This window comes from Apiospora marii (assembly GCF_038362585.1).
Source record: "Apiospora marii strain CBS 49790 chromosome Unknown utg000004l_segment0_segment0, whole genome shotgun sequence".
Classification (NCBI taxonomy): domain Eukaryota; kingdom Fungi; phylum Ascomycota; class Sordariomycetes; order Amphisphaeriales; family Apiosporaceae; genus Apiospora; species Apiospora marii.
This window is the reverse complement of record NW_027117375.1, coordinates 35,856-58,248: the sequence shown is the minus strand read 5'-3', so window position 1 is coordinate 58,248 and position 22,393 is coordinate 35,856. Positions and strand designations below refer to the sequence as shown.

The window sequence follows — 22,393 nt, the reverse complement described above, 5'->3', positions numbered from 1 at the left end:
CACGCCTCTGCGCAAACATTGAATTACTACACGATGGGTGTGGGAGGACACCATGCTTCGAGCCCGATTTGTGATATAATATCCAATTCTACCGGGCCTGTTTAAGACTCCGTTGAGCTCTTATACGAAGTCCGATTGGTCATTTGCCGTAAGGTATAATTACGACCTCGATCCTCAAATAGATAATAGTGATTAAGTGGTGGGTGACATCAAGTACCTGGAAATGGCGACACATGATATGGCGAACATCACCGGCTCCATGGCCAATAATAACCTCGTTTTCTTCCGCGTTCCTGGCAACCTAGAAGAGACCGACGCTGCTGTGAATGTTGGCTGTCGGGTCCTTCTCTTTGTGCATGTTTGAATTTGAGGCATCTGTAGCTGATCTATGGTATCGATAAGGCGGTGCCGGGTCATATCCGCCTGAGGTACGTAGCCAAGGACCGTCGTTCATTGTTGATTAGAAATGAAACCGAGGTTTGCGATGAAACATTACGGCCTCATAATTATATACTTATCATCCGGGAAAATTGATCGAGTCGCTTGCAGTGCATGACAAATGCATCAATGGATAAGAAGCACCTTATGTAAGAGGGTACATATATCCATAGCTCAACGTCCCCCGTCAGCATTGGAACCCAGCAAACCCCCACCAACACTGAAGCTTTGGAACGGCCTGATCCAAGCTGAACCCCCCCCAAATGTGCCAGCACTAACCACCAGAAAGCTAAACACCACACTCAGTAGCACGTATACCGACGTCACGTCACCTACCCATCATTTCTCCTTCTTTGATGCCAACAACGTGCAATTAATTGTTGCCAATCAGCCTATGTGCGCTGCACTGTCTTTGAAAACATACCATCAGAAGGATCAAGAATTTGTTGACCTTGAGCCCGAGATCCACAGCTGCCGACGTCACATGCGACCTACCAGGTCCCCTCCCTAGCCATGGACACGGCTAATATGTCTACACAAGAGCTGCAGCTCTGTCAGCATCTGATAGAGCTGCCAAAGCGGCATGTCTACCGATACACCGATGCCGCCTCCCGCGATCTCCTCTCCAACCTCTTCTGGTCTATGGCTGGAGGCAAGCCCGAGTACATGCGCCTGCTGTTTCCCGACGGCAAGCTGCCCAGCAGTGGCAGTCTGAAGCTTAGCGAAGCCCAGGGCGCAATAGAAGGCGCCGAATATACAGAAGCTGCCAGGGGCAAGGCATGCGGCCACATCTTCCGCGCCGGCGAGGCCACCTATTCCTGCAAGACCTGCGGCGCCGACGAAACATGCTGCCTCTGCAGCAAGTGTTTTGATTCCACAGATCACAGGGGCCACATGGTTCGCATCAGCATATCCCCCGGTAATAGCGGCTGCTGTGATTGTGGTGACCCCGAGGCCTGGAAGCGACCGCTATATTGTACCATTCACACCGAACGCGAAGGCCAGGCCAAAGGGAAGGGCAAAGAGGCAGCAGGCCTGCCCGAGCCTCTGCTGAACAACATTCGCATGACGGTCGCCAGAGCTATAGACTTTATATGCGATGTCGTTTCATGTGCGCCGGAGCAGCTCAGGCAGCCCAAGACCAAGACCTCGATCGAGCAGGACGAGAAGATGTCGCGACTGAATTCCACGTACTGCGGCGGCGATATCGATTCCCCGGGAGAATACTCCGTCATCCTCTGGAATGATGAAAAACATACTGTTGTGGAAGTACAGGAACAGGTGGCCAGGGCCTGCCGCATGTCGTCCGCCGATGGGTATCAAAGAGCCCACGAAACAGACAACATGGGACGTAGTATCCTCATATACCACCCTGACATTTCGCACCTTCTAGATGTTGCTAGGATATTGGAGCAGATTAAAGTTACCGTCACAATCCGGTCGTCGAGGGATACCTTCCGAGAACAGATGTGTGGTTCGATGGTGAGCTGGTTGAATGATATCGCCGGCTGCTCCGTTGGGGGAGATGGGAGTATCCTCCGTCAGATTGTTTGCGAGGAGCTTTTAATGCCGTGGCGGAAAGGGAGCCCTGCCAACCATGCAAGTCTCACCAACATCGGCATCGAGGACGAGGAGAAGATTGAGTACCAACACTACCAGCGAGAAACCGCGCGGTTGTTTGTGACCCGTGCCAGAATGATGGCTTTCGCCGATGCGACCGGCACCTTGCCTGTTGGTATTACGGCCATGCCGAGAAATCTGGCAGCCCTTCTTGATGATTCTGACGACGACGACGACGATGGCCAGACCCCGCCGAGTGCCGAAGAAGATAATGATATCAGCGACGATGAGGATGACGGAGACGTCATGATGATAGACGCTGGCGCAGGAGCCGCAGGAGATGTCAACATGTCTGATTGGCGGCAAGGCCCTATAGGGGAAGCTCTTGAAGAAGAAGAAGCCACAATTGCTGGATACCCCCCGCCTCCGCCCCCGCCGCCGGTGCCAAGGCGCAACGCCAGAGATCGGGATTTAACACCTTCTGATTCAGATACCGCCGAGCCCTTGATAGCACCAACGGTGTACGCGAAGGTAAATCTCGAGGTGCCCAAGACTCCTGGACACGCCAAGGCGGACAAGGTAGATCCACCTAGGCCTGGACGGTATTGGGTTGAGACGCCAGCCGCATACTTGGAAAACGTTGAAAGCCGGCCATATGAAGATGTTTTTGAAAGGGTTCGCCTGGACTGGCTGATTTTGTTCGACTTGCGGCTGTGGAAAAAGGTCCGGAACGACTTGCGAGCTCTCTACATATCGACGGTCGTTACTATCCCCGAGTTCAAGCGCATCCTTGGACTTCGGTTTGCTGCTCTATACACGACTTTGGCACAGCTTTATCTTATTGGGGATCGCGAGCCAGACCACTCTATCATCAACATCTCTCTACAGATGTTGACTGCCCCATCCATCACTGCCGAGGTTGTGGAAAGAGGCAATTTCCTCACCACTCTGATGGCCATTCTATATACTTTCCTGACCACTAGGCAGGTTGGTCATCCGTGGGATGTATCATCGAGTGCCGTCCTTGGGTTCGACACAGGGTCGGTCACAAACCGACGTATGTATCATTTCTATGTGGACATGAGGTACTTATTCAGTTCGCCACACGTGCAAGAGCGAATGAGGACAGAAGAGCGGTACCTACTCCAGTTCCTTGACCTGGTCAAACTTCATCAGGGCATTTGTCCGAATGTTAGAGCGATTGGTGAACACGTCGAGTACGAAACCGACAGCTGGATTGGGGCCTCTCTAATGACGCGAGAAATGAACCAGTTGTGCAGAATGCTTGCAGATTCTTTCCGTAAAATACCTGATCACGACATGCAATGCATTCCGCGGGCTATACGACTCACGGCTAAAAGTGTCGTCGTCAATTCAATTGGCGCAGAACGTGCTCGCTTCACTCAAGCCGAGGTCAAGGATGAGATCAGATTCAAGACTCTTACGGATTTCGAGTTTGCAGGGGAGTCTACGAAATATGACGTTGTCAAATTCGTGGTGGAAGAGCAGCCCATCAGTTTTCACCACGCGCTTCACTACACTCTATCGTGGCTCATTGAGTGTGGCAAGAACATGTCTGCTCAAGAGCTTGCCTCGGTGCTTAGCTTTACCTCTCAGGAGCTCAAGATGAAGCCCAAGACGATGGGCCGCAAGACCTTACCAAGGCGCGAGTACGGACCCGAAGACTATCTGATGGCCGCCTTCGATTACCCCTTGCGAGTATGCGTTTGGCTTGCACAGATCAAGGCGGGCATGTGGGTGCGCAACGGCATAAGCCTACGGCATCAAGCCATCACCTATCGTAATATCCTCCATCGCAACGTTACCCACCACCGCGACATCTTCCTCCTCCAAACGGCACTGGTTATCTGCGACCCAAGCAGGGTTCTAGCATCCATTGTCGATCGGTTTGGCATGGACAACTGGGCCAAGGGGTTCTTTGAACAATGCTCTTCTGCGCAAGACGAAACGCAACACTTGGATGTAATCGAGGACATGATCCATCTCCTGATCGTCCTACTCAGTGACAGGACCTCGCTCATCACCCAAGACGAACGTGAGATGCATCTAATGGCCATGCGCCGCGACATCTCCCATGTCCTCTGCTTCAAACCCTTGTCCTTCAACGAGGTCTGCACAAAGCTCCCAGACAAGTTCCATGAGCAGGAGGACTTCCAGCAGGTCTTGGATGAAGTGGCAACCTTCAAGGCGCCGGAAGGAGTGTCAGATAATGGCACATTTGAGTTGAAGCCCCAATACATCGAGAACATCGACCCCTACATCGCCCATTACAACAAGAACCAGCGAGAAGAGTCCGAGGCTGCGTATCGAAACTGGATATCCAAGAAGACCAACAAGCCTGTCGAAGACGTTGTGTATGAGCCGCATCTACAACCTATCGAGTCCGGCGCGTTCATCAAACTGGCAAGTTTCACCGGCACCGGCATGTTTGCACAAATCGTGTACTACTCACTATTGTATCCGCTTGTCGCACCAAAGTTCACGCCTAAAGTTCCTTACACCCGAGTAGAGACCTTCGTCCAGGTGGTCTTACACCTCGTGTTGATCGCCATTTCGGAAGACAAGACAGCCGAGTACAATGCATCCACAGAGAACTCTTTCGTCTACAGAGCTCTCACAAGCCAGGGGCGAAGCAACTTCATGCCTGAAGCCCCGGCGGCTAAGACCATCGTCTCTCTCCTCGAGCTGCTGTCGGCCAAGGAAGAGCTCAAGGCCTGCCATCCCAAGATAAATCTCATACTCAAGAGAATGAGGCAGAAGCTGCCTGTTCACTTCGACACCGCCTATACCCGTCTGGGTATACCCATTGACAGGATCGATACAGCATCACCTGCCAGTGCTCATTTCGCCGAAGAAGAGCGCGAGAAGAAGAAGAAGGCGGCGTTGGATCGGCAAGCCAAGGTTATGGCGCAGTTCCAGCAACAGCAAAAGAGCTTTCTCGAACTGCAGGGAGACATCGACTGGGGCGATGAAGACCTAGACGATATGGGTGACGAGCAGACGGTCGAAGAGCGGAAGAACTTTTGGAAGTATCCCCGTGGCACCTGTATTCTGTGCCAGGAAGATACAGATGATGGTCGACTCTACGGCACGTTCGGTCTGTTTATGGAAAGTCACATTCTGCGACAGACCGATTTCCAAGATGCCGATTTCGTGAGAGAGGCCGCCCAAACCCCGGAGAATCTTGATCGCTCAGCGGAGGAGATACGCCCATTCGGTCTGGCCCACGAGAACCGTGTTACCATTGAGAAGATCAACGCCGCTGGAGAAACGTTTGTTACCGAGAAACAGGGGCTCGGGAAAGGGGTACCCGCCAACCTTTCTCGGCCTGGTCCAGTGGCTGTTTCCTGCGGCCATATCATGCACTTCAGTTGCTTCGAAATGTATACTGAAGCGACAGCACGTCGCCATGTGCACCAGATTGCACGACACCATCCAGAATCTCTTGAGCGCTTGGAGTTCGTGTGTCCTCTTTGCAAAGCCCTGGGCAATGCGTTCCTACCGATTTCTTGGGATGGCAAGGAGGAGTCTTATCCCGGCGTGTTGCAATCTCAGGACGGGTTTGCATCGTTCCTTGACTATCACATGGGCATCATCTCTCACATGGGTCCGCGGCTTCGAGGCTCGTTGCAGCATGCCTTCGCAGACTATGTTCGTTCCGCCATGCCGGATAGCTTGGTCGAGGGGTCATCCCAGTTGGTCATGGACTCATGGAATGTAAGCCGCCCACCATCTGTCTCGGTTAGTACCCCGTTCAGCGACGCATTTTCTTCTGCGGCGACTCCAGAGTCCAGCGTACGTTCAGGAAGCCCCTCGGATGCTCAAAATGGCGACAAGGAGCTTATGTCTGCTTACCGACGCCTGCGAGACACTCTACGAAACAACAAACTATATACAGGCCCGAATGGCGAAGACAAGGATGACGAGCTTGTAGGTGGGGGGGCGATGGCCCGCACTGTGGGCTATTCAATCTCTGCTACCGAGATCCAGCAGCGTGGTCTCGAGGCCCAGTACGGAATGACGTTGATCGAGAAGATTCCCGAACAAGTATTGATACAACTACGCATCCTGTCGGAAACGACTTCATCCTACATCTCCATCGGTGGCCTTCGTAAAGGGGGAGATAACCAAATGGAGGCCGACTTCCGAAAGGATAGCGAGAGGCAACACTGCCAGCTCTTCATATCCGAGTACTTTGGCAGGGACTCGTCGAACAGTCTGCAGCCCGCCAAGGACTATCCGCCCTTGCTGAGCCAGGATCCCTTTATATTCATGTGTGAGTGCGTCTTTGGTGTCGCAGCTGCTCACAACATTGCCATCACGGACCTTATCCGTCTGTGCTACTTCGCCGAGATTGTCAAGGTGGTGTACAACATCTCACGCAATATCCCGATTGGCAAGTGGCTCGAACACATGGGCAATCGATCAACTGAAGACACAGCTCTGAACAACTTTGCCAACTTTTGCCACACCGTTACCCTGGCTGGCATCAACAGCAATTGCGAGGACCCTGAGCTGTCTGACGATTTGCCCAATGCTGGTTTTGAGCAGCCGACTTTCGACAACTTGTCCAACTACTACGCCTTCGTCCAGCGATATGCTCTCGTCTTCCTACGAAAGACGGCCATCCTCCTCCACGTCAACTTTGGGGTGGACCTCAACAGCTACGTTCCCACGGCCCCTGAGCTGGATGAGCTCTCGCGTTTGACAGCTGCGATGCGTCTCCCATCCTTTGACGAGATGTGCACAGCCCTGACACCTCTCGGTGCCAACTACGGCTGGCCCAAGCAGATGGAAAGGCTTGCTCAAGGCTGGATCAAACACCAGACTGCATTCCGACCGCTCAACCCGATCGACAACAGCCTCGAGGCCCCGCATCGCCTGCCACCCTCGGCCCAGGTCAGTCATCCGGGCATCTTTGAGCTGATTGGACTCCCCAAGAACTTCGATACCTTGATCGAAGAGTGCGCTCGCCGCCGTTGCCCCAAGACGGGCAGAGACCTTGCCGACCCGATTGTTTGCCTCATGTGCGGTGACATCTTCTGTGGGCAGACCATGTGTTGCATAATGGACTACAAGGAACCTGGTCCGGGCGACAAGCCATCTAAGAAGATAGGGGTGCCCAGCAACACATGCTATTCAAGTAAGTAGTAGCCTGTCTCTCCCCCTCCAGCACTGAAGTCGTGTGCAACTAGAGTCGCCAGGCCAAAAGCTCCTCTGCTAACCCCCGTTCGTAAACAGGTGTCAGCGAAACATGGGAATATTCATCAATATCCGCAAGTGCGCCATCTTCTACCTTCATCGCAAGAGCGGTAGTTTCAGCAACGCACCCTACATAGACAAGTACGGCGAGGTGGACGTCGGCCTCCGCCACGGCCGCCAGCTTTTCCTCAACCAGCGCCGCTACGACTCCATGATCCGCGCCATGTGGCTCGGCCACGGCGTACCGAGTTTTATTAGTCGTAAGCTCGAAGCGGATATTAACAATGGCGGCTGGGAGACGATTTAACTAGGATCCCCTTCGTTGTTCTCATTTCCCTTCTCGGGGCAGTAATGATTATGCGTTCATATCCAACGCATTCCAACAAGAGGTCGTAAACAGCAACTTCTAGGGCACGAGAAAGACTTGTTTGAGCTTTGTCGGAAATGAAGCATGGTGACGATGTCGGTCGAGAGCACGGGATCGTGATCTGGGCTGACCCAGATAGCTTATATATACGGCGGCGTCGTGAGGAATGCAAGCGATGACGTTGATATCCTTTTCTTGCGTATAGAACTTCATAGAAGTCATGCTTTGGGATGCATGTCTCCGATTCCATTCGTTCTCAGTGGCATATATTCATTAATGCCTGGAGTCGGATGGCGTCCCGGAATGGAAGTAAGTGTACGCACGACTGAATTTGTCTTGGGTTTAGGTACACAGATCATGTTACACTTTCTCGCAATTTACAGAGGAATGAGGGTTTTTCCCGATAACTTCCTCTTGGGTTCAATAGACCGACCGTCACTCTTCTAATCGGTGATAATACCAGCTTGCTTCTAACTTTGATTTGATATTATCGAGATCAAGGGGGAGGATTCGAGCTAGTGAGCCGTTATTCTATTGATGGCCTCATGCCCCTAATTAGTTACCCAAAAGACTATCATGATCAGTGGATACGTCCTACTTATGGAGGTATGGGCGGCCTCTGACTGCCAATATAACCGGCTTGTTTTTGTGAAGTCTTAAGATTCTTCGTTCTTTATCTCGGCATCCGTCTTCAGGGGTGAGATGCTCCGGCTCTGATCCTCTTGGTCCACGTCCATGGTATCGGTCCCATCCAGGCCGCTCGCGACCCCAGTGCCGTTGGGGACGTCGTCGCTCGCAGCCACGGCAGGCGTGCTGCTGCTCTCCTCGAGGGGGCCGCGGTGCCGAAACACCTTGATCTTGCCGTCCTGCCCACAGCTGACCATGGTATCGCCGTGCACATCGACCCAGAAGCAGACACCGTCGTGCGCCTTCTCAATACGCTGGACGATTTGCTTGGTTTTGATGTCCCAGAGTACGATATCTCCGTCCTCCGAGGCCGTGGTGACGTAGGCCTTCCCGTCTACCACGCTAAAGGTACCGCCGATGCTGAAACCGGCATTGGTATGGCCCTGGTACGTCTTCTTGACTTGGCCGCTCACGTAGTCCCAGAGGCGTATGCACGAGTCCATGCTAAAAGCAAGGAGGTAGCGACCGTTGGGGGCAAAGCAGACCGATGTCACAGGCGGGTTATCCTCGTGAACCATGGTGCGAAGGCATTGGCCGGTGGACGTGTCCCATATCCGCCTATGTTTAGGGGCGCGGCAGTTGTTAGCTAGATTCTTCTTCTTCTTCTTCTTCTTCCGCCTCTTTCGTGAAGGGCCCGGGGATGAAGGGAGAAAAGGGGCCAAGAACTTACGTCAAACCATCCGTGCTGCAACTGACCACCAAGGTCCCGTCCCTACTGAAATCGATGCCGCTGACTGGGTCGCTGTGCGCCGGCAAACTCCTCATCAACCGTCCAGCGCGCACGTCCCACAGGAACACCGCCTCGTCGTAGCTTCCGCTTGCTAAGATGTTGCCCTTGGGCGAGAAAGCTAGACAGTAGACGTAGTTGTGGTGTCCAAGCAAAGGTCTCGACCTTGCAGGTTGCCCCGTGACTCTGTCCCAGAAGCGAATGGCCTTGTCGTCGGAGCCCGAGGCCAGGGTTTTGGAGTCTGGCGACCACGCCACCGCCGACACGCCGGCCATGTGTCCCACTAGTGTCTCTATGTGCCTTCCCGTGGAGGCCTCCCATATCTTGATGGTGCCGTCTGCTGATGCCGAGGCGATCCACCTCCCGTCGGGTGATATGCGCACTTGGGATATAGGTTTGCGGTGGCCACCAAGAACGAGGCGGGGCTTGAAGTTGGGTTTCGTGGGCTGCCGCGGCTGGGGTGGTTCGGACGCTACATCGACGTCGGCATCGGCGGCGGGTGTGCGAAAGGGCGTTGGGTCGCCGGAAACGGGTGAGCGAGTGATGGAGCGCGAGACGGTGGGCGACCTTGTCCTCGTCCTCGACCGTGATCTGGATCGCAGCCTGGACTCCGACCTGGACCTCGACCTAGAGTCGGAGCGCGACCGGGAAGTAGAGCGCGATCTGGACCTCGATCTGGACCTGGACCGACTACGCGATGTGTCGTGGTCGCTCGAAGAGTAATTGTCGTCGCGACGCTTCGGGCTGGGGCTCCTGCTGGCGGACGGGCTCTCTGGCCGTCGCTCCCGTATCGAAACGCGCAATGCGGCCTTGTCGTCCGAGTCCTTGTCGTCGTCCTGCCCATCCTTGACGTCGGGGGTATCGTATCGCGGGGTGGACTCTGCACTATCTTCCTGGTGGACTTTGCGCCGCTTGGAAGGAGGGGCAGCTACTGGCACATCTGCCACTGATGTGTCCGGCTCTGCCATGTGCGCAACTCGATTGGGTCGTCTCTCCCTTGTTGTGTGTATATTCGCGTTGATAGAGGGTCCAGGACTATCGCGACCGGAATGGATTGGCAAACCCGGCTGGTTCCTCGAATTGTTTTGGAGAATGAGGTACTAGGAGCAGTTGTCAACCCAATTTTGGTTTTCTGGCTGGGTTTGGTCGAGCAAATCGCCCTTCTGTTGTGTCGAAATGCAAATGTTGGGTGAAGCAGAAGCTCAAAGATCACAGCCTTGTCCCACTGCATGTGCTAATGGAATCAATCAATTAACTTCCAATTTGGTAGAGACCAGCACCGTTACCGTACCTACTTCTGTACGTGTGCGTGCTGGGGGGTCTGGGTACTGGGGGGCCTGCTGTACATAAGAATTGGGGGGGGGGGACAAGGCTGAAATGACCCACGTTTGGGCGCTGTCTAGGCTCCTAGGCTGTTCAGCGACAGTTCCGGCGTGGCTTCGCTTAACCTTTAGCCTAGTGGGGGTCGCTGAGTTCATTTGGAAAATAGAGGGTCGTTCGGTATGCGTAACATGCAGGCATCCAGCATCCAGCATCCTTGCTGCCAATGCCTGACGTCGACACCACGAGGCCCCCTGTCCCGTCACAACCTCATCTCCGGACGTGCAGCCATGCTCCTGGGAACTAACCTTATTGTAGACCAGATGAACAGCCGGTTTGTCTATCTTAAGGCCCAATCCCTGGATCTGGATTTTTGGACTTGGTCCCCTGAGCTGTCAAAGTCGTTCAACGGCTTTCTATACATTCAAGTAGTCTCAAATACCTTTTCCACCCGTCCCGTCTGGACTTGTTTCCTTCTTGCATGTGTTACACGTGATAATATTGAAGAAAATAACCCCCTTCCAACCACCAACCCGGTATCCCCGGACCGTCCCGCTCGCACATCGGAGGTCTACTTCTCGCACGCCCACCGTCATGGACTCCCTCCCCTCTGAACTTGCAGAGCTCAACATCATCACCCTAAACTGCTGGGGACTGCTCTACCTGTCGAAAGATCGCGTCTCGCGCCTCGCCGCCATCGGCCAGGCCCTCGCCGCCTCGGACCCGGCGCCGCACATCGTGGGCCTCCAGGAATGCTGGACGCAGGAGGACTACCAGGCCATCCGCCGCGCCACCCGCTTCATCCTGCCCTATGGGAAGTTTTACCATAGCGGCGCGTTCGGCGGCGGCCTCGCTATCCTGTCGCGCTGGCCCATACAAGAGAGCTCCATGGTTCGGTACCCCTTGAACGGCCGACCGACCGCCTTCTTCCGCGGAGACTGGTTCGTCGGCAAGGGTGTTGCCTGTGCGCGGATCCGGTATGGGAAAGGACCCAAGGAGGTGGTCGAGGTGTTCAATACTCACGTGAGCCATCCAAGTCAACTTACTCCGTACAACGGCATTGAAAAAGAGGAAGAAGAAGAAGAAGAAGAAGAAAAGGCTGACCCGTCTCCTTTCTAGACCCATCCTGCCTACGAAAACCACCAGAAAGGCGTAGACACCTACTCGGCGCACCGCCTCTCCCAGGCCTGGGAGCTCGCCAAGCTCGTCCGCGGGGCCGCCGCGCGGGGCCACCTCGTCGTCGCCCTGGGGGATTTCAACGACGTGCCGCTCTCGCTGCAGCACCGCATCCTGACGGCGCACGCGCCCGTACGGGACGTGTGGCGGGTGCTGCACCCAGACTCGTCGCTCGGGTCCGCCGAACACGACGCCGAGCGGGCCCGGCGCAAGCCCATCCCCACGGCCGAGTTCAACGTCCGCGAGAACGGCGCCACCAGCAACAACGCCTACAACAGCTGGCGCTGGCCCAAGAAGCAGCAGAAGCGCCCGGCCGACGTCGTCGTCGCCCCCGACACGTCCGACCCCAAGGGCCAGCGGCTCGACTACATCTTCGCCTCGTCGGGCGCGGCCGAGGGCGAGAACCCCGGCTGGGGCTGGGTCGTCAAGGACGCCCGCGTCGGCATGCTGCAGCGCCACCCGGACCTCGGCTGCAGCCTGAGCGACCATTTCTCCGTCGAGGCGACGCTGGTCCTGCACTACTCCTCCCAGCCCTCGCCCGGCTCCGACCCCCTGTCCCGGGAAAACACTGCCGCCCTGGCCAAGTCCTCCTCCACCAACAACAACGACAGCAGCCTCGCCGACAAGTCCAACAGCGACCACCACCTGAAACCCGTCGACAGCGGCGACGCGACCTCCGTGGCCGAAACCCGCGCCACTGAGATCCCCGAGGCCTTCCTCACGGCCGGCATCTACCTGCAGACCCCGACGGCATCCGACTCGCACCTCCCGCTCCGCCACGCCCAGCAGAAGTCCACGACGACCCTGCGCGACCACCTGCTCGTCACCTCGTACGAGGCGCAGCTCCGCGATGCCGCCCAGCCCGTCACGCAGCTGCCGCCCTCGACCTACGACGAGATTCTGGCCGTCATCCACACCTACGCGGCGCGCGAGCGGTCCCAGCGCCGCTGGCGCGGCCACCACTTCTTCGCCTGGGTGGGCGTGGCCCTCGCCTGCTACGTCGGCGTCTGGTTCAGCCCCCACAACTACGTCGCCTTCATCCTGATGCTGCTGAGCAGCCTCGGCCTCGTCGCCGGCACCATCGACGGGCTTATCGCCCTGCTCTTCGTCGGCTCCGAGATGCGCGCCCTCAAGGAGTTCGAATGGGAGATCACCAACGCCAAGGCCCACGCGTCGGGTGCTGGAGGAGCCGGCTTCATGAAGAAGGAGGGTCGTGAAGAAAAGAGCTGGTCGGGGGTGTGAGAGGTCTAGGGCCAACATACTCTCTCCCTTTCAAACCTCCACATGGCCCCAACACTCTTCGGCAAACGATATACATGTTTGTAGGCACATACCACACCATGTCGCGCGAGAAAACGCAGTCCAATATATGGTATAGGTGGCTGGATAGGGGCTTCAATTAATGAATAATGACTAGGTAATAATTACGGCGTTAAGTCTGTTTACCTCCTCCCAGAACTTGCTTCTACTGTACAGTGGCAATGAAGTCCATCCTTCATTCGTGCTCAAATTCCCATTCTCGAGCAAAAGCAACGCACCCACCCAATGTTGGTAATGGCTGATGCTTAGTAGAAGGATTCGTATCCCTCAACGCCCTCAGCACCAACAACACGACCATCCCACCCGTTGTAGATCTCCTCGTCACAGAGCGAGGGCCGCCAGCCTGTTGAAGCCATCACCCACGCATTCTCTATAATCTGATTCGCCGCGGTGGCCAGGCTGCCGCTGGCGTACCTCCCAGCTCCAAGCTCCCTACGACGCCCACCATCCCACCGACGGCATCATCTTGAGCATCGCCGAGCACATTGTTGCCCCGTCTCTTCCAGGTGTAGCCCAGAAATGCGCTCTGCTTCCGCACCTCGAGCACCAGGCCTTTCGTGTGCCGATCTCGCAGGAGCCGATCGCGCGGTCTCTTCTTCTCCTTGCGCCCGTAGGTGCGCACCACTTTTTTGAGCTGTTCCACCTCCTGCGGGTTCGCCGTCAGCGTCTCAATCTCTCGATCGATGCGCTTCAGCCGTGTTGAGTCGTAGGGCGTCTCGACGAAGTGCATGACCATGTTGCGCACCATCTTGGGGTACGCCGCCAAATGTCTCTGCACCGCCTCTAGCCGGCGTGGATACCGGTTCGCGACAATGGGGTTTACAGGAGGTTGTAGAATAGGCAAGTTAGCAGTCAATCCATGCATTAGACGAGCAGGATCATGCGCGGCAGAGAGTGCCGTACCATCCCCCATGCCGGGGCCAGCATCGGATGGGAAAGAGTAAGAATCGGTATCCGGCTGCGATTCCGACCAGTCCGAAATGGGCTCCTCTTCGTCGAAATAATGTGTATCTTCAAGACTAGAGATCTCTGGCACAAACGGCGGTTGTATCGTATGCAGTTTGTCCCAGGGGATGCCGCGAAACCATTTATGTGCCTTGATTTCTTCGGCATCGTGGGAGTAGACCGACCGGCCAGCATGATCGCGATTCGGCTGACGACGACACGAACGGAAAGGCTGGGCGGGAATTGGCTGAGCATCACGTGTATGGTAGCGTTTTGAGCAGAGACGATTCTCCTTTTCGCGTATCAAGCTGGCCATCAGATCCATGCAGCGACGTGACACGACTGGCCGTGGCGGAAAGGCGAATGTGTTCTGGTGGTTGACTATGTTGCGTTTCGTCTCCTGACGACCGCCCTCTTCCGACAGGAAAGGGGTGTGACCGTAGATGCATTCGTATAGGATTATACCGAGACTCCACCAATCACATCTGGCGTCGTATTCGCCCTCACGGATGACTTCGGGTGCCATGTACTGGCTCGTCCCGACGACTGATCGAGCCGACTGTCGATTGCCATAACGGTTGCGCCAATTCAGAAGAGGCTCCTCCGGATCTGCAGCAGGGGAGCCATCTTCTGGTACCTTGCGTTCATGCTTCCGCATTGCCTCGGCCACGTTCTGCGCCTATTTGAGCGTGCCCTGGAAGCCTTCAGACCGGTCCACGGCATCGCCCTCAATGGTGAGGCCGAGCTTGTGCACAAGGCTGTAGCGATGTGTGTGATAGTAGCTTGTATCGTGCGACCAATGGCCGTCGAAGGCGAGGCCAAAATCGGAAATCTTGAGGTGGCCCGCAGCTGATACGAGGAAGTTGTCCGGTTTGATGTCACGGTGTATCCAACTCAGAGAGTGTGCTTCTTCGATGCAAAGAATCATCTCGGCAATGAAGAACTTGGCCACTGGCTCACTCAGCACATTCTCGCGGATGAGTAGACCGAGGAAGTCACCCCCTGGCATGTATTCCATGACCAGATACAGATTGGCAGTATCTTGGAAGCTCGAGATCAGGGGCACAATCCTACACGCTGCCATGTTAGTGTATTTCATCGTCGTACCGCTGTTCGAGGTTCATGCATACCATCGTGAGCCCTCTGAGGAAACCAGGAAATCCCTTTCCGCCCTCAAGTGTCCCTCTTGGCTGGTTCGCAGCATTGCAGACTTCCGGATCACCTTCATGGCATAGACTGACTTCTTGTCTGCCGGGGTTTGGTTGGTGAAACCGTTACCAGTCTTCTCCTTGACCAGCCTGACCACACCAAAGCTGCCTTTGCCCAGAATCTTCACCACGTCATAATTATCAGCCAGCTCATTGTGTAAGCCTCTCATCACACCGGTGCTCTTTGCTTTCAGTACCCGTGTCTCGCGCAAATGGTCCGTCTCTTGTTTGTAGAACAAGCGATGCCGGTAGTTCTTCTCGGGCGGACTGAGCTCCTCGCGTCTGCTCCAAAGGTCCGCCTCGAGGAGCTGAAGGCGTAGGGATCTCGGGCTGTTTCTTACGAGTGTTTCATTGAAATAGGTTTCCAGATAGATCTTGGCAGCCGAGGCCTTCTCGACGGTCAAGACGGTGGGGCACAGTTGATCCAGGGCAGTCTCCTCGATTGGCTCCAACGTCGAGTCTGGGCTGGAGCCAAGCTCGGGCACAACTTCGCGGCGAAGCACACTGGCAGCCTTGGGCTTCTTCTCTGCCGAGTTGGTGTCCTGAGACGAGACCTTGGAGTCTAACGAGGTTGCTGGCGTGACGGTGGGTTCAATGGGATGCCCTGAGTATTTGCCACTCGAGTTTGTGTTGCTATTGCTGTTGCTATTGGATATTGACGATTCCGGGTTGCCAGTGCCGAGGCCATTCTCCAGGCCACTGAACTACGGTGGCACATCTTGTTCTTGGGGCCTGTCCATAGAACGAATAGAGCATCTTGGTTTGGAAGGTTTGCGGTGGATGATGGTGGCGGTGGGCTTGAACGGAGACTGCAACCCCGAAAAGGGAAGACGCTTGAACAGGCCATCGTCTTGATCATACGTTGGCTTTTTTTCGAATACTGGCGACGGCGCATTGGGCTGAGGACTGGCACGTTCAGGCCATGAAGTACCTGATGCGGCATTGGATTAGGCCTTGCACCCTGATTGCAAGACGGGCGGGTACTTACCACTGTTTGTCAGGGAGCGAAGAACTGATCTGATCCTCGAGCCTTGCCGTTGCAGCTTCCTGGGTGGCTCGCCCGTCGCAGACAATGACGAGGAGGATTCGACTGCCTGCGAATCTACTTGCGGGCGGCTGCTGAGCGCAGCAGTGTTGCGTTTCATGGCTACAGTCGATCATGGGACGGCCTACGCAGTTAAGGCGTTGCGGCTGAACAATACTGTTGACAATAACGACTGTATAAAATGACAGATGGGCGTTGATAAAGAAAAAAACCGCAATCCTGCTGACTCCGTAGCAGCGGAGAATCGCAAGATGGATGTTCGTTTGATTAGAAGGGCGGGAGAGCATCATGCTTACTTACTCATGGTTTATTTCAGATATCACGATTTGGGAGTAATGGGTCCCAGTCAGCACCTTCCTACTTGACTTAGTTGCCAAGGGCGTCTAAGGATGCAAGGGGCAAGCCAATGCCATGTAGGGAAGCAGTCGCTTCAATGTTGTCCTTGCCTTCAGTGCCAGGCTTGTACAAGTGTTTCTTGGTCGTTCCTCCCTCCGCCATCAAAAGCCGTCCACCAGGAGACCAGCCGACACTGCGCACGCAGTCTCGACTCACGTCAGATGCCCAAGTACTTGATACCATTTAAATTTGAGCCTAGGTAGACTGTCTACACTGCAATTGGGAAAACAGATGTGAAACGATATTACACGGCAGGTAATTGATTAATTCTTGGTCTGAATCTATCTGCACTAGCCGAGGAAACAAGGCAAGGAAAATACCAAGCACGAGTAAGAGAAACCCAGACCCCAAAAAGCAACTTTTCATACGCCTTTAATGCAATGCAGAGCTCGTCATCCCTTGTGACAATGTCTGCCTACCGTGTCCTCGGGACCGGATCCTCGCAGACCCGCGCAGGTCGGAGACCTTAACACAGCGCAGGGTTTGTTGGTAGGAAAATCGTGAATAGTGACAAGGAAATTATGACGCCCAGATATCCGGCTGTCCATCGAGACAGCCGCCATGGAATAGAGTACAGCCCCAGATGGGCATCCGTCGAGGAAATGGGCACGCTGACATCATTAACGCCGCACCCATTGTATTTACACCGCGCGAGAAGCTTTGGAAACATCAAGTCTACTTGATCTCCAGCAGCTTAATATCGAACACCAACGTCGAGTTGCCGGGGATACCGGGCTGCGACTTGCTGCCGTAGGCAAGGTTGGCAGGGATCGTCAGGCGACGCTCACCACCAACCGACATGCCCATGACACCAACGTCCCAGCCGCGGATGACCTGGCCACTGCCGGCAGTGAACTGGAAAGGCTTGCCCTTCTTGTTGGCTAGAAGCGGGTTAGCGATCATGAAGCCGGTTATGCATAACGAACGGGGAAAACTTACAGTCGAAGACTTTGCCATCTTGGAGCTTGCCGATGTAACGAACGCCGACCTTGTTGCCCTTCTTCACGGCACGACCGGAACCGATCTTGCGGTCATCGATGGTGACGCCCTGGACAACCTTGATACCAGGCTTGGGGCCGTTATCCTTCTCCTTCTCAGCAGCGGGACCGGTGGGACCCTGCTCGAGGTTCTTGGCAAACTGCACCTTCTTGGCGTCCTTGGGAGACTCCTTGGCGGCCTTGTCCTCAACCTCGACGGCGTCGCCCTTGTTGTTCTTCAGCTTCTTCTGCTGCTTCTTGCTGAGCTTGGCATCCGACTTGGCAATCAGGGAATCGAGAGTCTCGGCCTCCTCATCGGCAGCTCGCTTCTTGCCCTTCTTGGAATCGGCGGCGACCAGCTTGGGAGCCTCCTCGTCGTCATCGATCTCCATGACGCGGGGGTCCTCAAGACCATCGAGCTCATCATCCTCTGACTCGTCGGAGCCCTCGCCGTACATGGCCTCCAGCTCCTCGGGGAAGTCGTCGTACTCATCCTCATCCTCATCCTCCTCATCCGAGTCAAAGTCATCAGCATCGACGATGTAGTTACCGGTGAGGTGGACAGTGTGGGTACCCTGGACGATGAAGAAGACCTTCTCCTCGGGGCTGATGGTGATGTCAAGGGGTTGTTGGTAGTTCTGCTGATGGTCAGTCACATGGTCATTTGGGGGACGCGGGCGTGTTCAATGACTTACGCGCTCAGTGTCGAGAGTGCAGATGACGTTCTCCTCAAGGTCGAGATCCTCGTCATCCTCGTCATCGTCAGAGTCCTCATCGTCATCAGAGGTGGCGGGCTGCTTGCCCTTCTTGGCCTTGCCGTTGGTCTTGGCGTCGGCCATCTCCTCGTCGGACTCCTCCTGGGCGGCGGCAATAAGCTTCTTCAGGGCAGCAGCTTGCTTGGCCTTCTTAGACTTGGAGGGGTCGCTGGGGCCACCGTTGGCCTCTTCCTCCTCGTCGGAGTCTTCCTCATCATCGTCAGAGCCGCCACGGACGAGCGACTCAAGGTATTCATCATCGACCTCGTCCTCCATGTCGGGGTACCTCTGGCGAACGATCTTGAGGGTGGAGCGGGGGATGGAAGGGATCTTGCCATCCTCGTCAGCCTCAGGCTCTTCGGTGGGGTCGAGAGCGGCCATGGTGATGCGGAACTAGGTATCGTGTTAGTCGACTGGATTGCGCAACTGCAAGCGGGCGCAAGTGGGCGCAACCGCCATTTCCGGGCATGTCTTCTTGGGGGCATTGAGGAGGATGGGTCGACTTACAGAAGCATCAGGGAAGCTGTCCTCCATCATGGCGGGAATCAGGATGCTTCCCGGAGGAACCTCCAGGCCATAGAGGGCAACAGTCTTCATTCCAGACATTGTGAAGAGAGCTTGACAGGCTGCAGTTACAGAATTAATTGGTAGATAGAAAAGGCAGGCTGTAAGCGAATGATCTTGTCGGTGGAATTCCTTGTCTCGATTGGGGGAGGAAGAGAGGAAAAAAGAAGGATGTTCAATGAGACGATGGAGAGGTATGGTAGCAGAAGCCTCGTCGGTTTTTTTTTTTTTGGTTTCTATCTTCGAGGCTCTGCCAAAAAAAATTCGACCCACGTATAAACTGGGTCTTATCGATGGGCTGGGCGCAAGGTGGTAACCGCAGTGACCAGTGACGACTTTTTTTTTTTTTTTTTTTTTTTCTTCGTCCAGGGTCCATCCATTATTGTTTGCTTGCTCCAGATTACATAAGGTAGCAAACGTTCAAGAAGGTAGGCGGCTGGCAGTCAGCTTTGCGCATTCGCATTCCCATCACCCTCCATACACATGAGCTTCAAACCCCTGACTCGGGCAAGACATACGATCACAGAAATTTTCTCCTCCATTGGCACTAGCAACTTCTATGCCGGAGCTTTCTAAGAAAAATCGATTTGAAAGTAGGTAGGCAGGTATCTACCTGGTACAGGCGAAACCTTTGCAGTGGTGTTTGCTGCTGCTCTATCTATCCCGACGGGAATGTTTGCTCACCGCCATATGATTGGACCATGTGCAACCTCAGGCGCCCAGCAGGTAGGCAATAGCCTGCAATTGGCAATTAAGGTGGGATGTCGTTTGCAACTGATCATCTCGTCGTGTATTTTCAGCCTGCCAAAATTGATCTGATCAATCTAGGTTGACCTGATCTGACGTTTCTCTGTAGTTCAACGGGTCAGACCAGATTAGATTCCTATCCATAGACCCTTGATGTGGACAAAGTTCTTAGGCGCGATCTTGACTATTGAGGATATCTTGTCATAGAATAGAACACCGTCCCTCTGAGCGCATCCGGTGGTACTCGGTTCTCGGTGGTGAGCATTTCACTTAACAGTGGGATAGTTGCAAATGGGCGAGCAAGCTGGCATAAATCAATCAATGTCTTGCTAGTGTTTTTCATAATTCATTAGTCCAGCGTTGACAGCTATAAAAACTAAAAATGGCAGGGACGTTTCGTAGACAAATTCAATTGATGTTTTCTAGAGTAGAATTTGATATATGGGCGTGTGGACGGGTGCTTTTAAATCACGACTAGTTCGGCCTTATTTGCGGATCTCCGGACAACCTTACATCCTACAAACAAGCATCGAGAGCCCGGCAGTTATAAGCTGAGGGCCAACGAGGGAATCGACGGGGTACGCAGCTGTTAATACGATTTTCCCTGCGAAGTTATTGTTTCAAAACCAGAACAGGGCCTAAAGCAATTTCTTTTTTTTTTTTTTTTTTTCTTTTCTTTTCGTTTTTCTCTTTTTTTCTTTTTTCTTTGGTTTACACCATAGGTCGCTGCTTTCTTTTGTATAAGTCTGTCGAGGTGAGGAGTTGGCTGTCTAGTGCTGTAGGTCACGCCACCAACAACCCACCGCATCTCCAATCGTGAATCTATTCGTCATGCAACTACCGGCAAGCGGTACGTGAACGAGCCATCATCATGGCATTGGATACATGAGAAACCTATAGGTCATGCTATTTCCGGCCGTCAGCCCCCAACAAAGCTTACACCGCATTTACATGCCCAACTTGTTTCCGGTTTACCCCAAATCACACTCTCTTTCTCTATCTCGCTCTCTCTCCTTCCTCAACATCACTTTCGACGCCAGAAGCCCAGGAAGACCGCACCAAGGATGTTGCGTACCATGCCCAAGACGAAGCTCGCCTGACCTTGGCTGTACCTCTGCGCTCGATCGCCGGTGTCTGTCATGGCGAGGGCCACCTCGACGACCGGTCTGGGAAAGTGCTTGGATTGCCGGGCATAAGCCGCTACTAAGTCGTTCCCATTGGTCACGCCACCTGCATCACACAAGAAAAAAACGGCCGGGTCGTCAGCAAGCTATCTGAAAGCGGGTTGATCACTCCGTTGGTTCATTGGGGAAATGCGAAGAAGGAGGGAAAGGCTCGCAGATTTTGGCCCCAAAACTGCCCTCGTGGACAAATGAGAAGCAAGGGAAAAGATCCTCAACATCTGATATTCCGGAAGGCTCGGGCACTAGCCTGTAAGCCCGCCACCAACATTGAACACATATAAGCCACCAACCCCGGGCCCTTGTTACTGAGAGTCAACCCCGAAAGCTTTCCCACTGATGCTGGCTGGAGCTGGTCTACCTTTTTATTTGTGTTTCGATTTGGGCTTTGTGCGGTGGAACGACCTTTCGACGGAAGCATGAAAGGGGAATAGATGCGCCTACTCACCACTCGACCAAAACCGGCCGTCCTGAACCCATCGAAGCTCCGTACCCTTCAAGACGACGTCGGGCCCGAACCTGTCGCGAATCTTGTCCTGCAGCCCGCGCGGCCCGCACGCTGTCCTGCCCCTGAGTAGGCCCGCCTCGCCGCAAACGAAGATGCCCGTGCAGACGGACAGGATATCCGTCGTCTCGGCCTCGCCCTGGCGCCGTAGCCAGTCGATGGCGCCGGCCTCGAAAGCCGATGTTCTGGGGTCCGGCCCCGGCACGAGCACGATGTCGAGCTGCCCGGGCGCCACGGCCGCTTCGGCGTAGTGGTGCGTCTGCAGGATATTCATGCCCGACGTGAGGGGTATCACTCTGCTGCTGGCGGTGTCGGCCCCATTTTCCGAGGAGGCCGTGGGCTCTGTGATACGGGCAGGCCCCCCGGAGATGTACGAAATCTTCACCGACGGCGCGAGGTCAATCACAGCCTGGGGTACGAGACCCGCGACCAGCGACATGTATTCGTGTGAAATGGTGCCGAAGATATCGACGCATGCCGCATCTAGGAGTTGGCATTCGGTGGGTATAAAGACTCCAATGCGGACAGCATTCTTCTTGCCCATGATCGGTTGTATATGCTCCCAAGAGCGAATGTAGGGGAAGGCCAAATTTTAACAGAAAGGACGTGAGGTAACTTTTGGTAGGTATTACTAACAGTGTTGATGCGATGCAATGTGTTTGCCCACATCAGACTCCCAGGTTGACGAGACTGGTTTTATATATATCTCGAGACTGGCATCGAAGCTTTACGGTGCGCTTCATATCACCGGCTGCATTCGGCCTTGAGCGTGACTCGGGGTGGGGATCTAGGAATGGTGTTAGATGATTGGCTGCTCGGATAGTAACTCCGTGAAGTCTCGGAGTTGGGCTATGCCACCTTCACTTCTACTCGCTGCAAACATCAAGATCCCTGCGAACACCGTCGTCGTTTCGAAGGAATTATCAGTCCCTGCTGATTTGGTCAGAAAAGTCTTCTATTGGTTACAATTTTCACTTTGATCTTTTCTCCATCCATCTGGTTTCACACACACACACACACACACACACACAGAGAGAGACACACACACTTTTGGAATATTGAACATGTATCATCGTATTGTGGTTTGTTCATGTCTTATCAATTCGACTCGAGACGAGCTTAGCATATGTACACAAAGGCTGCCTAAGATCGAGTTCTCGAACGATACAAGATATTCTTTATCTTTGTACAGCCGGGTCTTGCTTGATCAACCCTCAGTTCCGCTACTTGTCGGGAGACTCTCCATTACACT

General features: G+C 54.5%; 7 protein-coding genes across 7 annotated transcripts; 2 read left to right on the top strand and 5 right to left on the bottom strand.

Moving 5' to 3' along the window:
* Nucleotides 1-951: 951 nt before the first annotated feature.
* On the top strand, nucleotides 952-7,528 carry PG985_005958 (E3 ubiquitin-protein ligase ubr1; the record flags this gene model as incomplete). Its single annotated transcript, XM_066825727.1, has 2 exons — nucleotides 952-7,137; nucleotides 7,268-7,528. 2 exons carry the CDS (start codon nucleotides 952-954, stop codon nucleotides 7,526-7,528), a joined length of 6,447 nt encoding a protein of 2,148 aa, XP_066685334.1.
* A 716-nt stretch (nucleotides 7,529-8,244) lies between these two features.
* PG985_005957 (WD repeat-containing protein) lies at nucleotides 8,245-9,970 on the bottom strand (the record flags this gene model as incomplete). Its single annotated transcript, XM_066825726.1, has 3 exons — nucleotides 8,245-8,833; nucleotides 8,946-9,569; nucleotides 9,768-9,970. The coding sequence occupies 3 exons, from the start codon at nucleotides 9,968-9,970 to the stop codon at nucleotides 8,245-8,247; spliced, it is 1,416 nt and encodes a 471-aa protein (XP_066685333.1).
* A 946-nt stretch (nucleotides 9,971-10,916) lies between these two features.
* On the top strand, nucleotides 10,917-12,740 carry PG985_005956 (DNase I-like protein; the record flags this gene model as incomplete). The annotated part of the gene is made up of 2 exons (XM_066825725.1): nucleotides 10,917-11,345; nucleotides 11,442-12,740. 2 exons carry the CDS (start codon nucleotides 10,917-10,919, stop codon nucleotides 12,738-12,740), a joined length of 1,728 nt encoding a protein of 575 aa, XP_066685332.1.
* Nucleotides 12,741-13,188: 448 nt separating this feature from the next.
* Nucleotides 13,189-14,421, bottom strand: PG985_005955 (kinase-like domain-containing protein; the record flags this gene model as incomplete). The annotated part of the gene is made up of 1 exon (XM_066825724.1): nucleotides 13,189-14,421. One exon carries the CDS (start codon nucleotides 14,419-14,421, stop codon nucleotides 13,189-13,191), a length of 1,233 nt encoding a protein of 410 aa, XP_066685331.1.
* Nucleotides 14,422-14,883: 462 nt separating this feature from the next.
* PG985_005954 (kinase domain-containing protein) lies at nucleotides 14,884-15,914 on the bottom strand (the record flags this gene model as incomplete). The annotated part of the gene is made up of 2 exons (XM_066825723.1): nucleotides 14,884-15,675; nucleotides 15,903-15,914. 2 exons carry the CDS (start codon nucleotides 15,912-15,914, stop codon nucleotides 14,884-14,886), a joined length of 804 nt encoding a protein of 267 aa, XP_066685330.1.
* A 1,173-nt stretch (nucleotides 15,915-17,087) lies between these two features.
* PG985_005953 (FK506-binding protein 4) lies at nucleotides 17,088-18,750 on the bottom strand (the record flags this gene model as incomplete). The annotated part of the gene is made up of 4 exons (XM_066825722.1): nucleotides 17,088-17,293; nucleotides 17,352-18,027; nucleotides 18,085-18,537; nucleotides 18,652-18,750. 4 exons carry the CDS (start codon nucleotides 18,748-18,750, stop codon nucleotides 17,088-17,090), a joined length of 1,434 nt encoding a protein of 477 aa, XP_066685329.1.
* A 1,729-nt stretch (nucleotides 18,751-20,479) lies between these two features.
* PG985_005952 (ThiJ/PfpI family protein) lies at nucleotides 20,480-21,685 on the bottom strand (the record flags this gene model as incomplete). Its single annotated transcript, XM_066825721.1, has 2 exons — nucleotides 20,480-20,685; nucleotides 21,085-21,685. 2 exons carry the CDS (start codon nucleotides 21,683-21,685, stop codon nucleotides 20,480-20,482), a joined length of 807 nt encoding a protein of 268 aa, XP_066685328.1.
* Between the last annotated feature and the right edge of the window lie 708 nt (nucleotides 21,686-22,393).